Source organism: Dryas octopetala, chromosome 6, assembly GCF_963921425.1.
Source record: "Dryas octopetala chromosome 6, drDryOcto1.1, whole genome shotgun sequence".
Classification (NCBI taxonomy): domain Eukaryota; kingdom Viridiplantae; phylum Streptophyta; class Magnoliopsida; order Rosales; family Rosaceae; genus Dryas; species Dryas octopetala.
Window position 1 is genome coordinate 19,289,135 of NC_141371.1, and position 14,288 is coordinate 19,303,422.

Sequence of the window (14,288 nt, forward strand, 5' to 3'; positions counted from 1 at the left end):
ACTTACACAATAATCCTAGAGGTCTAGTATAGTGAATAATGCATATGCCCTATTAATGTGTAATGCACATTAATTGAAATGAGTCACTTTAACCAAACCCCTTTAGTTAACCAATTATCATTGGTTTAGCATTTTAAGGCATATTTCCAACAATCACCTAGCCATGTCCAAAGTTTCTTCACTAGGGAACCATAAATCCAAATATTCGACAAAAGTCAAAACGAAAAACGAACATGACCTTTCTTTTTTATTATACTTCTCTAGAAAATTCTAGAAACCAGTCTTGTTAAACAATATTTTTGTATTTTCTAGAGTTCATCATATTTGTTTCTACTTAAGTCTGGAGGTTGTACTCATTAAAGTCCATCAACATGATCGATCAAGTCAGTGTGGGGGTTGGGGAACCTCTAGCTAGTTTACCCTTAACATGTATGCGGAAGCACTAACCTCAACAACACGTAGTCTAGTTACTTTACTGGGATGGCCTCTATTTATTATTAAGTTAATTAATTAATAAATCCAACATTAATAGATTCACCATTAATAACTCGGCAAATCCAGACCCACAATTCTCCAGACCCCCTCAAAGCATGAAGACCATTACAATCCAGGAAATAGAGGCCCTTGAGAACTTGAGCCCAAAGAGAATTAGGATTATAGAGACGGCGCCAACATTGTTTTGCAAGCAAGGCAGAGAGAGACAGCTCATGATACCATTGCCGAACCTTCCTGAACTCTTTAAGGACAGTATATTTCGCAAAGGCCATACATATCTACTCTCTCACCTAAGACATCAAATGGACAAGATATCAACAAATTTCAATCAGAAAAAGCAGGTAAAAGTCAAAGATGAATAAGAAATACTCAAATCACCTTTACCCCGGGATTCTGTAAGCACGGTTTTTCACAGCAGCAAAATGAGGGCAGTCTTTTGCTGTTCCATGCAGTACCTTAGATGCAAAACTGTGCATTAACACAAGTCACAATCCCAAACAGCAGGTTCAAACTGTAATGTTTGAAATTGGAGAATCAGGACTTGTAGATGGAAGCAGTAACCAAGACGCTTCTTAGCATGATTCTTTTTCTTTTTCTAAGAAGGGGTAAAATCATTCTCAAGTCCCCATCAAATCAAGTAATTCTAGAGGAACTTTAACTGATGCTGCAGACATTAAAGCAAAGGACTGGGAGATTTCTTTGGTACATTCTTATAGGCAGGAACGTTTGCTCCAATTCGCTTGAGAACCTTAGCCTCAGTCATGATATAGGCCTTCAAATCTCAAGTGTCTGCTATTCCAGAATGCTGCAGGTGTTGCCAGTCCTCATTGATCCAAAGCTCCAAGCTTATTTTTTTTTTTTTTTCAGAAAAAAAAAAAAAGAAAAGAAAAGTTAGCCTGGTTATTTAGTAGAAAAGAAAATTAAGACCTGTGGGGAAAAAAAGAAGTATCTGAGTTACCTTTCCAAAAGTTCAGGAATATGATAAGACAAGTCCTTAAATTGAGTGACCATCAACAACTGCAAAGTCCTTAAAATTTTCAAATTCCAGAAAGCAGCAGTAGCTGAGACAGAAATTGGGCAGGCAATTTGAATCAGTCCAAATATTCAATAGCTTTAAAACAGTAGAGAAGCTAGAACGGACATGCTAACAAAGCAGAAGCTCATTTTTGTACACCTGAGAAAGTATATGAAGAGGTAATATGATATTTAAGATAGAGGATTAAACAATGGAGGTTTTAGAGTTACCATAGTTCAAGATAGAACCTATTAGAACATTTCATTAGTTAACAGTGTCACATAAGAGCTAACAAGCCATGATCCCTAAAACTCTGTAAAAATAGCAGTAAAAGAAAACTGCTGGTTAGGGTTTCCATACCGTGGTCTTCTATAAGAGGAGACTCCAGTAGGAGGCTCATTCATATGACGATGAAGTGATTTGAAATCCTCCATGAAAACACTGTTTTCTTGATAACCTTTCAATATTCTTACCAGTAATCTCTACAAGAACAAACACCATCTTCGAAATGATGGAAACGATAAGCATCCCGTACTACAATAGTTCGGTTTGAAATTTTTGATATGTACTTGATCCAATTATGACAATCATTACAAACACGAAGATTCTTCATTACACATATAGGAATTGTACTAGATAAACTGAGTAGGCCAAAAGCAATTGCCAATTTCTCGCTGTGAATGTATACTGTTAGATCCTTCTGCTGTTGCTCTATATCATTCCAAAGGTTGTTACCATCCTTGACATAACCAATTTTAGCCGCCTGTTCATTCAAATCCCCTAAGAATTCATATATCTTATCTGCAAGGGGGTGCAGCCGGTCACCAACATAGAATGCATGAACCAAATTGTTGACTTCAATCCAGCTACGACCAGGCTCTTTCTTCACACCCCTTTTCTTCATCAATTGCCTTGTCTGATCCCTACAACCCCACATTCCTGCCACTGCATACATATTTGATAGTAGAACGTAAGTTGCTGAGTCTTCAGGTTCCAGTTCTAGAAGGTGATGCGCAGAAAACTCTCCAATTTCCGTGTTCTTCTGAGTTATACAAGCACTTAAGAGAGTCCTCCAAATCATTGCATCTGGTTTCATTGGCATCTCCTCTATGAATTTTCTTGCACAGCTCAAAGAACCAGCTCGACCTAGAAGATCAACAACACAAGCATAATGTTCAGGTTTAGGCACTAATCCATGCTCTTTGCTCATGGATTTGAAGTAGCCAAGCCCTTCATTTACCAAGCCTACATGGCTACAGGCTGAAAGTACTCCCACAAATGTGACATGGCTTGGCACTACATCATGTTGTTTCATCTGCTCAAATAGATGTAATGCTTCAATACCGTGCCCGTGTTGAGAATAGCCAGTGATCATGGAATTCCAAGAAATCTCATTTTTTACAGGCATTTCAAAAAATTCTCTCTTGGCATCATCAATGCTGCCACACTTTGAGTACAATGTGATTAAAGCATTAGAAACCTCTGTTTCTGAATTATTCCCAGTTTTTATAATCATGGCATGGATCTGCTTTCCTTGTTTTATATTTGCTAAATTAGCAGCAGCACTAACTGCAGAGCCAAATGTGAACAAATTAGCTTCTACTCCCTCTTTATTCATCCGGGTAAATACCTGCAGTGCTTCCTCACAGTAACCGCTCTGTGCAAACCCTGATAACAACCCATTCCATGATATGTTATCTTTAGCATCAATTTTCTCAAATGCTAGGTATGCTTCCCATATTCTACCACATCTAGCATAAAGGGTAACAAGTGCATTGCTGACTGAAAGATCATCCAAATAACCAGAGACACATGACTGAGCATGAATTTGTCTTCCTTGATTCAGTGCTTGAATACCAGCACATGCATTAATTGCACTTGCCAATCCTATGTTGTCAGGTTGAATCCCTCGGTTTTTCATTTCATCAAAAAGTATAAGAGCTTCAGCAAATAAATCGTGCTGTGCATACCCTGCGATCATAGCTGTCCAAGAGACAACATCATTGTCAGTGAGTCTTCTGAGAATTCCAAGGGCAGTATCTAGTTCCCCATGCTTAGCATACATATCAATGAGCACACTACAGACATAGACATTAAACTGAAAACCAGTTTTTATGACTTGAGTATGAATCTGTTCTCCTAAATTGAGAGCTCCAACAGAGGTACAGGTTCTCAGAATACTTGGATAAGTGAATTGATTAGGAATCATGCCCTCAATATGCATTTGCCTAAAAATCTGAAATGATTCGTTCAGATTATCTAGCTGCCCATAAGCAACTAGCATCACATTCCACAGGACCACATTTTCGGTCTCTGTTGTAAGGAAAAATTCATAGGCAGTTTGCACATCAGAGCATTTCACATAAAGATCAAGCAGAGAACCTTCAATGATAATATCTGATAACATTCCCGCTTTTATTGCATATGAGTGGAGTTGCTTTCCCTTATGCAGAGCACCAACTGATGCGCACGCACTTAAAAGACTAGCAATCGTAACACAGTCTGGTTTCAAACAGTCAGTGTGCATTTTCTTGAACAATTCCAATGCTCTATCACTAAATCCACACTGAGCTAGCCCAGAGATCAGTGAGTTATAAGATACTCCATCCCTGTGCCACATTGTTTTGAAAATTTGTTCTGCAGATATGAAGTTTCCTGAACGAGAATATAATGTCACAAAAGCATTGCACACATATGTTTCACAAGAAAATCCCCCCTTGAAAACAAGGCCATGCAGCTGCTCTCCCAGCTTAAATAACTCTATTTTGGCGCAGGCACTTAGCACACTCGAGAATACATAAGGTGTTGGGGAAGTTCCTGAATTATGCATCTGGATGAAAAGGAGAACTGCTTCTTCTTCGCGTCCATTCTGAGATAAACCAGAAATCATAGCCACCCAGGAAACATTATCCCTTAAATGCAATTTATCAAAGACCATTTTAGCAGAATCCACGGATCCGTTTTTGGAATACAAATCGATCAAGGGATTACATACACGCAAACTAGTACCAAAACCACAACAGATAATCCTAGCATGAATCTGTTCCACAAATTGGAAGCTGACACTACCACCACCACATGCCCTTAAAACCCGGGCAAACGTGGTCTCATCAGGATGCAAATTATCTGCTATCACTCGCAAAAAGAGACCTAATACCCGACGCGTCAACTTCTTCTCAAGAAACCCATGAATAATGTTATTCCATGAAAATAAACTTCTATCGGGCATATCATCGAAAACCTTAACTGCGCTCTCTAAATCACCACCAGCAATATAAGCATCAATAAGTCCGTCACATATTACATGTTCTCCGTCAAACCCCAACTTTAAAATCCTAGAGTGAAGCTTACTGGCATCTAAGAAAGACCCAGAATTCGAGCACCCTTTTAAAAGCCAAATAAATGTCTGAGAATTAGCACGAATGCAACGGGCTTCCATGGAATGCAGGAATTCGATTCCCTTTGAATTACCTTCATTTTGGTGAACTAGAGAATCATCCAAGATATGGGCATTGGCTCCGTTACTATATTCTGCGAAGCTCAACCCGATGACACTCCCACGACAGCACTGCAGAAATTTCAGATATTAAAGAGCAAAACGACAAGACCCGAAGGAAATATTGATTTAGTGCACAGAAAGAAAGAGTGAAGTACCTTGTGAAGATTGATAACTGAGGTGGGTTTGGTTTTGAGAGTGAGTTGGTGTTTGAAATTACGCGGGAAGCGATGGAAAGCCGGAGGCTTGTGGAATTGGTTTACAGTGACCATCAATGACCTGAGACACCCACACCCACTCATCATCTGTCAAGGAATTGGGATATGGGAGTGGCAATGGGACCCCTATTCCTCACTTCATATTGTGCAAAGACCCTTTGGCCAGATATTTTAGTCCATATGTAGCGAAGAGAAGTCATACAAATACTTCACATTTTCTTTTAACTACATAAAATGAAATCAGAAGTAGACTACTGAAAAACTTCTAATAATTCTTACAAATACTCAAAAATGAGAATTTTGTTGTAAAAGTATGTACAAATTAGGGTTGTAGAAAAGAGGAGGCAGAGAGAATATGATCAGTCTATTTCATTCATGTTATAAATATCCTTATATAGAAGTAGGGTTTACTAGGTTTTGTATATTTACTAGTATGCCCCTACAACTAATTACAGGGATAGCCACATATAACAATATATTTACAACACTCCCCCTTGGATATTCCATGTCATTAGTGTTGTCTCTACTATGCGCTTCTAAGTTGGCTCGTTAAAACCTTGCCAAGTAATAAAAACCTTGTGGGAACAAAAACAACCTTGGTCGAAGGAAAAAGAGTGCAACGCGCGTGAGTGTGGAGTAGTCGCATCAGAACCTCGAAAGTAGGTGAAGTCATATCTTCTGGATCATAAGCAGATAGTATGTCTATGGGAGCGGAGTGCATTAGAGTTGCTACACCAAAACCTTGCCCAGTAAACCCAATGGGAAAAACCCGTGGTCGAAGGGAAAAGATGAGCAAATGCATATATATCATATCCTAACACATCTTCAGGATGTAGTATGAGTAGGGTGACCATGCCAAGATGTGCCTCATTAAAACCTTGCCAGGTAACAAAACCCAGTGGACAAAATAACCCTGGACGAAGGACAAAAGAGTACACGATGGTCAAGCGAGTATGCTTCGGGATACTCCCCCTGATGTCGACTCCCCCTGAAGACTACATACTAGGTAAATCAGCCAATCTACGCAAACCAATACCTCGAACATGCATCAAGAACGTGGACTTTGGCAGTGACTTGGTGAAGAGGTCTGCATGGTTGTCTTGAGATCGGATCTGCTTGACTTCAATCATCTGATGCTCTAGTTGCTGTTGATTGAAGAAGAACTTCAGTGCAATATGCTTGGTGTTGTCTCCTTTGATGAAACTCGTCTTCATCTGCTGGATGCAAGTGACATCATCCTCATAGATAATCGTTGGTTCATCAGTGGTGGAATTCAGCCCACACGTACTTCGAACATGTTTGGAAACTGCTCTTAGCCATATACATTCACGAACTGCTTCGTGAAGGGCTATAATCTCAACATGATTCGAAGAGATAGCAACAAAGGGTCTGTTTCGTAGACGTCCAAGATATTACTGTATTCCCAATGGTAAAGACATAACCAGTTTGAGAACGCGCCTTATGCAGGTCTGATAGATACCCTACGTCAGCATATCCAAAAAGGCGGGCATCATTCCGAGGATCGAGGGGGTTCAATCCATTCCTTGATGCGTAGCTAGGGATAGAATAAGTCCATATCCATCGTACCTCTAAGGTAGCGAAAAATGTCTTTTATGCCATTCCAGTGGCGGCGTGTTGGCGCAGAGGTACATCTAGCTAACAAGTTCACAGCGAATGAGATGTCCGGTCTAGTACATTGAGTCAAGTACAATAATGCGCCTATTGCACTTAGATATGGGACTTCTAGTGCCAATATCTCTTCGTTATCATCTACGGGACGAAACGGATCCTTCTTAGGATCTAGACTACGGACGATCATGGGCGTGCTAGAAGGCTTCGCTTTATCCTCATTAAAGCGCCTTAACATCTTCTGGATGTAATTCGATTGATGGACTAAAATTCCATCTGCACGGTGCTCGAGCTCCAGGCCGAGACAGAAATTCGTTCTCCCAAGATCTTTCATCTCGAATTCCAACTTCAGGTGTTTAGTTGTTTCCTTGATCTCTTCAGGAGTACCAATTAGATTCATGTCATTGACATAAACAGCTATAATAGCAAAACCGAAACTTGTTCTCATAATAAACACACAAGGGCATAGATCATTATTCACATATCCCATCCCGATCAAATGCTCACTTAGACGGTTATACCACCTCCGTCCGGATTGTTTCAATCCATAAAGTGAACGCCTCAAACTATTGGAGAGCGTGTTCCGTGGTCTGGAACTATTTGTATCGGGTGTCTTAAGTCCTTCGGGAACTTTCATATATATCTCTGTATCAAGATCCCCATAGAGATAAACAATGACCACATCCATAAGCTGCATACTCAGTTTTTCAGAAACTACCAAACTGATAAGGTAGTGGAACGTTATAACGTCCATTACGGGGGAATACTCTTCCTCGTAATCAATCCCAGGGCGTTGAGAAAATCTTTGCGCCACTAAACGAGCCTTGTATCTCACAATCTCGTTTTTCTTATTACGCTTCCTTACAAATACCCATTTAAATTCTACAGGTTTAACATGGGGAAGGTGTAGGAACGACAGGCCCAAACACCTTTCTCTTTGTCAAGGAATCTAATTCGACCTGGATTGCTTCTTTCCATTTTGGCCAGTCGTCTCAACGTTGACATTTATCAACGGAGCGAGGTTCGATGTCATCGCTAATTATAATTTCGGTAGCTACCGCGAATACAAATATATCATCGATGATAATCTCGTTTCGATTCCAGAGCTCACTTAAGCATGCATAATTTATAGAGATCTCTATGTTCTCGGGAGTGGGTTCAAACGTTGGAGCGTCCCCCAACGCCGTCTCTTCTGGGACGGGCCCATAATCCGGAACTATTTCGTGAGATGGATCGGTTGAGATCGCGATGTCAAGGGGACTCGTTTGTGCCAAATTTATCCTCTTCCAGGGATAAGAGTCCATCGAACCTAATGGTCAACCTCACTTCTGAGCAGGGACATATGACTGGTTAGCCGCTATGGTTGTACCTCGACCATCTGGGACGACACGTCCTCTTGGGACGATACGTTCTTCGGGGACGGATATCCTTGCAGGCACGTTTGCAGCAGGTATATGTGATCTCGTCACTTTAGCTAGATCAGAGAATGCTTCTGGCATATTATGTGTTATACTCTGTAGATCTAGAATTCTCCACACTTCGCTATCACATTGTGCGGTTCGGGGATCGAGATGAGACATAGTGCGGACATTCCACATCAATTCACATCGTTCTTCTGGAACGGTGACGTTCTTATCTCCCCCTAACGCGGGAAGACTGTCTCATCAAAGTGACAATCCGCAAATCTGGCGGTAAAGAGATCGCCTGTCAAGGGCTCTAAAAAGCATATAATAGATGGGGATTCATAATCAACATATATGTCCATCGTTCGTTGAGGACCCATTTCGGTACGTTGTAGCGGCGCAACTGGCACGTAAACTGCATACCCAAATACGCGTAAGTACGAAACGTCAGGTTCATACCCAGTCACCAGCTGTAACGCGGAGTAAGGTTGGGTAGCAGTGGGCCTGAACCGGACCAACGTGGCTGCATGCAAGATTGCATAGTCCCACGCAGAAATTGGAAGCTTGGTGCGCATAACCAAGATTCGTGCGATCATTTGTAATCTTTTAATGAACGCTTCTGCGAGACCATTCTGGGTGTGAACATGGGGAACTCGATGTTCAACATTAATCCCAAGGGACATGCAATAATCATCGAAAGTTTTCGATGTAAACTCTCCGGCATTATCAAGTCTTCTGGACTTTATAGGATAATCCGTGTGCTGAGCCTTCTAGGCGAGAAGTTTAGCAAAAGCAGCGTTTCTTGTGGACAATAGTGTAACATGTGATCACTTTGTCGATGCATCAACCAAAACCATGAAATATTTAAATGGTCCGCATGGTGTTTGGATAAATCCACAAATATCCCCTTGTATCCTTTGCAGGAAAAGGATGGAGTCTTTACTAGTCTTTGCATATGATGGTCTAGTATTCAACTTTCTGAGCGAGCAAGTTTGGCATAGTGTGTCACTAAACACAAGATCCTTATTAGTAAGGGGATGCCCGTGTGATGAATTGAGGATACGGTGCATCATACTTTGACCTGTGTATTCCAACCGGTCATGCCATAGCAAGAAACTGCTCGAATCGGTTAACTTCTGGTTAACTATGTGATTGGCCTCAATCGATCTAATGGTGGTCATGTAGAGACCGTTCGAGAGACATTTCAATTTCTCCAATGTACGCTTCTGGCCATACAAATTGGAGGTTATGCAAAGATATTCCACTCCATTTTCCTCAGTGGTTTCAACGTGATAATCGTTGGCTCGAATATCCTTAAAACTCAACAACGTTCTTCTGAAACTTAGAGAATATAAGGCCTCATTAATGGTAATTCAGTACCATTGGACAACATAAAAATGGGCTTTACCATGGCCCTCTATCAGGTTGGATTAGCCTGATATGGTTGTCACAGAGGTATGATTAAGCAATAAGTTTGAAAAATACTTCCGATCTTGAAGTATGGTGTGCGTAGTAGCACTGTCTGCCAGACAAAAAAACTTCCCCACTAAACATGCTTATTCATAAATTTAATTCAATGGATCACATGTATGAAAATAACTTGATTGAATTAAATAATATTCGAATATAACCAAATTTCCAAAACAAATAATCCAAGTCATAAATCACCAAAATAATTCCGAATAAGAAAAATATTATTCAGAAAATAAATACGGCACAAGCGCCGATCATATCCATGTCATCGAGTTTCTAGTTCTCGAAGTGTCCATATTCAGCCTGGAAATCAGTGACCTCTAAGGTGGTATCCATAGGGAATGATCCTTCAACGAGGTTGGTCTCTCGAGTTCCGCGACTGGCGTGATACTCATCTACAGCTTGCGCTGATGCACGGCAGGTGCGAGACCAGTGATCAGTTCCTCCACATCGGTAACAGAGATCATTCTGATTCTGATTTTGATGGCGACGGGCCGGACCAGTGTTCCTCTCATTTCGAGTTCTTGGGGCCTAGAGACCGTGGTTCCTACCACGTGGGCCATGGCCACGTTGGCCTCGGTCATACGGGCCATTTCTCTGAGAACTTTTCCTTCCATATCTCGGGCGATTGGACTTTTCGTCCTTTCCATGACCTCGGTATTCTCTTTCGCGGTTTGAATCGCGATAAGCAACAGCGTTTGCTTCAGGCAATGGTGCTGCTTTAGTATCGACAGGTCGGGCTTGATCATTTCTCATTAATAAGTTGTTGTTCTTTTCAGCGAACAATAAAGTAGTGATCAATGCCGAGAACTTAGTAAAATTCATCTCCTTGTATTGTTACTGCAGGACCAAACAGGAGGTAGGGAAGGTGGAGAAAGGCTTCTCCAATAAGTCAGCTTCGGTGAGCTCCTCTCCACAAAATTTGAGGAGTGACCGGATCCGGCAGATCTCCGAATTATACTCATTCACGGATTTGAAATCCTGGAAACGGATGTTCTGCCAATCATGTCTTGCTTCAGGCAAGAAAATGGTCTTCTGATGGTCAAACCGCTCTTCCAGAGCAACCCAAAGAGCTCGTGGATCCTCTTCAGCGAGGTACTCAACTTGAAGTGCTTCCTTCATATGTTTCCTAGTGAAGATCATGGCACTTGCCTTAAGGGACTCTGCGACAACATTGTCAGCATTGATTGTCGACCTCATCTTATTGGCAGTCAAATGAAGCTTAACATCTTGTGTCCATTTTAGATAGTTTCTTCCGGAAACTTCCAAAGCCACAAAATCAAGCTTATTGAGATTTGATATTCTTTGGTTGAAAGGAACAAATAATCATAATTAATGCTTTGGCCAATAACATCCATAAGCAACAAATAAGAACTTCAAGTTCTATAACATGGTATAGATATGTAAAATCTACTGGTTTTATCATGTATGGTGAATTTATGAAGGAAACTTCAGGTTCCTTATACGGCATTATTGAAGCTATAGGTTCAATATTTATGTATGAACTACTGGTTCATTAATTACCTGCAATTTCTACACATATACTCTAGTGCAAAAATTTAAACAAGTAAAATATTCATATACCCAAGTAAAACAGAAAAATATCACAAAATTATTTGAATAAAAGTTTCTGGCATTTAGGGTATATATATTAAATGGTTTGCATACTAACAATAAACCATCAGTAGCACAGTGGTTAAGGTGCAAGGTGGTGCACAAGAGGTCCTGAGTTCAAATCCAGGCATGGCAAGAATTAACATTTCCTTTTTACAAAGTTTCAGGAGGCTCGCCATGTGTCAGCGTGGGAGTGGTGCTGACGTGGCAGCTTGGTGGAGCATGCATGGAGCTGACGTGGCAGCGGCGTGGCGGGCCTGCTGGGCTACCAGCGTGGCGCTGACGTGGCGTCTGCGTGGCTGCTGACATGGCAGCAGTGTGGCGGGCCTGCTGGGCTGGCAGCGTGGGAGTGGGTCTGCGAGGTGCTGCTGGGCCGCTGCAAGGCTAGCTGCACGGGCCTGCTGGGCTGGCGCCTTGGGCCTGGGCTGCATGGGCCTGCTAAGCTGGCGCCTTGGTCTGGGCTGCTGGCTTGTTGGGCTGCCTACTGGGCAGCAAGGCTGCTGGCAGCATGCATGGCTGGGCGCTGCTGCAAAGGTGTGTGCTGCTGCTGGCATCGAGGAGGGGTGCGTGCTACTGCTGGCAGCGAGGAGGGCTGGCTGCTGCAGGCAGCAAGGCAGCACAGTGAGGCAACAAGGCTGCTGGCAGCGAAGGGCGAGGGGCTGCTGCTGCTGGGCTGCGCCTCTGCAAGGCAGCAAGGCTGCGCTGCTGCGAGGGGGCTCTTCTGCAAGGTGACGCTGCTGCTGGCAGCGATGCGAGGCGCTGCTGTGGGCGCAAGGGCTGCTGCTGGCAGCGAGGCGTTGCTGCGAGAGGGCTGCTGCAGGCAGTATGGCAGCGAGGCGCTGCTGCGCGCGCGAGAGCTGCTGCAGGCAGCGCGCGTGGGTGAGGGGGCTGGTGGCTGCTGGCCGCGCGGGGTGATTTCCGATCACCCCAATAAATTCTTCCTCTTTTTATTATTATTTAATCATTCAATTCAAGGAAGCATGTATAAAATATATGTAATCCTAAATAAATCAATCACATAGATTTAGGGTTCATGCCTCATGGAGGATTTTTCAATCAATCAAAGGTTTTAAAACATAAACATAAAATTGTTTTATAAAACCTACTTGGTTGAAGAACAAATTGAAGGATGATCCTCTATTGTTTGGCGATCCACAATCCTTAGAGCTCTTCGTGCTGATAACATGTTGTAAAAGTATGTAGAAATTAGGGTTTGTAGAAAAGAGGAGGCAGAGAGAATATGATCAGTCTATTTCCTTATAAATATCCTTATATAGAAGTAGGGTTTACTAGGTTTTGTATATTTACTAGTATGCCCCTACAACTAATTACAGGGATAGCCACATATAACAATATATTTACAACAAATTTATCTATTTTTAATTTATTAAGACATAAATAGTGTCAAATCATGTGTGCACCAACGTCTGTATTTCTCTCCCAAGAGGCCTATCAATCGTTTTAGGACCGGGGTCGATAGATTGCCCACTACAGTGTAGTAACACTTGCAATTCAAAAGACTTATTTGAGTGTTTTTTAGGTATGATTTAGTAAGTTTTATGGAATTACTGAGTTTTAAGATTTAGAATTCTGAGTTCTTTTTTGTTAAGATATAAGTAAAATTACATTGCAAAAAAATAAAAAAAGTGTGATTACAATTTTCACGCCCCAAACTGGCAACATGACAGCAGCATCCGCTTTAAAAATCCCAAGAATACAACACCCGCACCCCCAATGTATTATATTCTCAAGTTCCTTCAGACGAGTTAAACATGTTTTTGTAAAAGTCGGATTAGATCAGAGTTTTTAAGTGCCATCATAAAAAATTATTTAAATGGAAAGCATACTTATAAACAAAACCAACTCGTCATGATCATAAGTCTGAAGGAACAACCCTACATAACATATGTCAAAATGATGATCTCCAAAATATTTACAAACCACCAACCCTATTGGTAAATGACAAATGCCCAAGTTATTTACTTGCCAACTACCAAAAAGGACAACCAAAACATGAAACCAACAAAAGCTGTTGAAATACTAGCCCTCAAAAATAATTTCTTAATGATTAAATTGAATAAATGGAAAAATTATTCTCCAAAATGCTAGTCTTCAACTCTAGATTGATGTGCTAGTGCTCGAAAGTTTATTGGTAGATCATGGGACTAACATTGTTAGAACATTGTCTACCACAATGAACAAGTCTCATAATACACATATCATTTACTTAGTCTATTTGAATTGTCAATGAGGCACTGAGCTCTTATGAACTTTAAATATACCGATATGATTTGGTAGGCTAAGTATAAGAATGTGTGAACACCTTCACAAGATGGAATCTACTCTCCATTCTTTAAGGGATAAAACTCGTTATGTATAATGGATGTCCAATATTGTACTCATTATTAAGAAGAATGGAAAGTTAAGAGTTTGCATATATTGATTTTAGAAATCTTAACTTAGCAACTCCAAAGTTGTTGAATATTCTATGCCAATAGCCAATCTTTTGATCGATGGGGCGGCCAAAAATGAATTGCTTTCCATCATGGATGGTCGTGCAGTGTATAATCAAATTTTTATAGCCAAAGAGGACACCCATAAGACTGTTTTCTGTTGCCCTGGAACACTCAATTCGTTTGAGTGGGTCGTCATGCCTTTCAAATTAAAAAATGTTGAGGCTACATACCATAGGGCCATGAACTTAATCTTTCATGACTTAATTGGGAGAAATGTAGAAGTCTACGTTGATGACGTAGTGGTTAAGTCAAATAGGAAAGAAAATCATTTGGCCGACCTCAAAGCCATTTTTGAAAGGATGAGGCTTCACAATTTGAAGATGAATCATCTAAAGTGTGCATTTGGGATCTCGGTCGGAAACTTTTTAGGTTTCTTGGTCCATCAATGAGGAATTGAGGTGGATAAGAACAAGGCCAAGGCCAAGGCCC

The 14,288-nt window shown here is 41.2% G+C and overlaps 1 protein-coding gene across 2 annotated transcripts; it reads right to left on the minus strand.

Annotated features, from left to right (window-relative positions):
- Positions 1-370: 370 nt before the first annotated feature.
- On the minus strand, positions 371-5,308 carry LOC147283067 (Pentatricopeptide repeat (PPR) superfamily protein). Of its 2 annotated transcripts, none has more exons than XM_086247483.1 (5): positions 5,165-5,308; positions 1,871-5,078; positions 1,454-1,556; positions 880-1,340; positions 371-785 (listed from the first exon to the last, which is right to left on the minus strand). In XM_086247483.1, exons 1-2 carry the CDS (start codon positions 5,306-5,308, stop codon positions 1,980-1,982), a joined length of 3,243 nt encoding a protein of 1,080 aa, XP_086103609.1. In that variant the 3' UTR covers positions 371-785; positions 880-1,340; positions 1,454-1,556; positions 1,871-1,979. The 2 variants fall into 2 exon arrangements, with proteins under 2 accessions (XP_086103609.1, XP_086103608.1); XM_086247482.1 differs by having other exon boundaries at positions 874-1,340.
- Between the last annotated feature and the right edge of the window lie 8,980 nt (positions 5,309-14,288).

Coding starts and splice junctions, on each gene's coding strand:
- LOC147283067 (XM_086247483.1), bottom strand. CDS start 5,308: ATGAGTGGGTGTGGGTGTCTCAGGTCATTGATGGTCACTGTAAACCAA. Junction 5,079..5,164: donor CAGTTATCAATCTTCACAAG/GTACTTCACTCT, acceptor AAATTTCTGCAG/TGCTGTCGTGGGAGTGTCAT.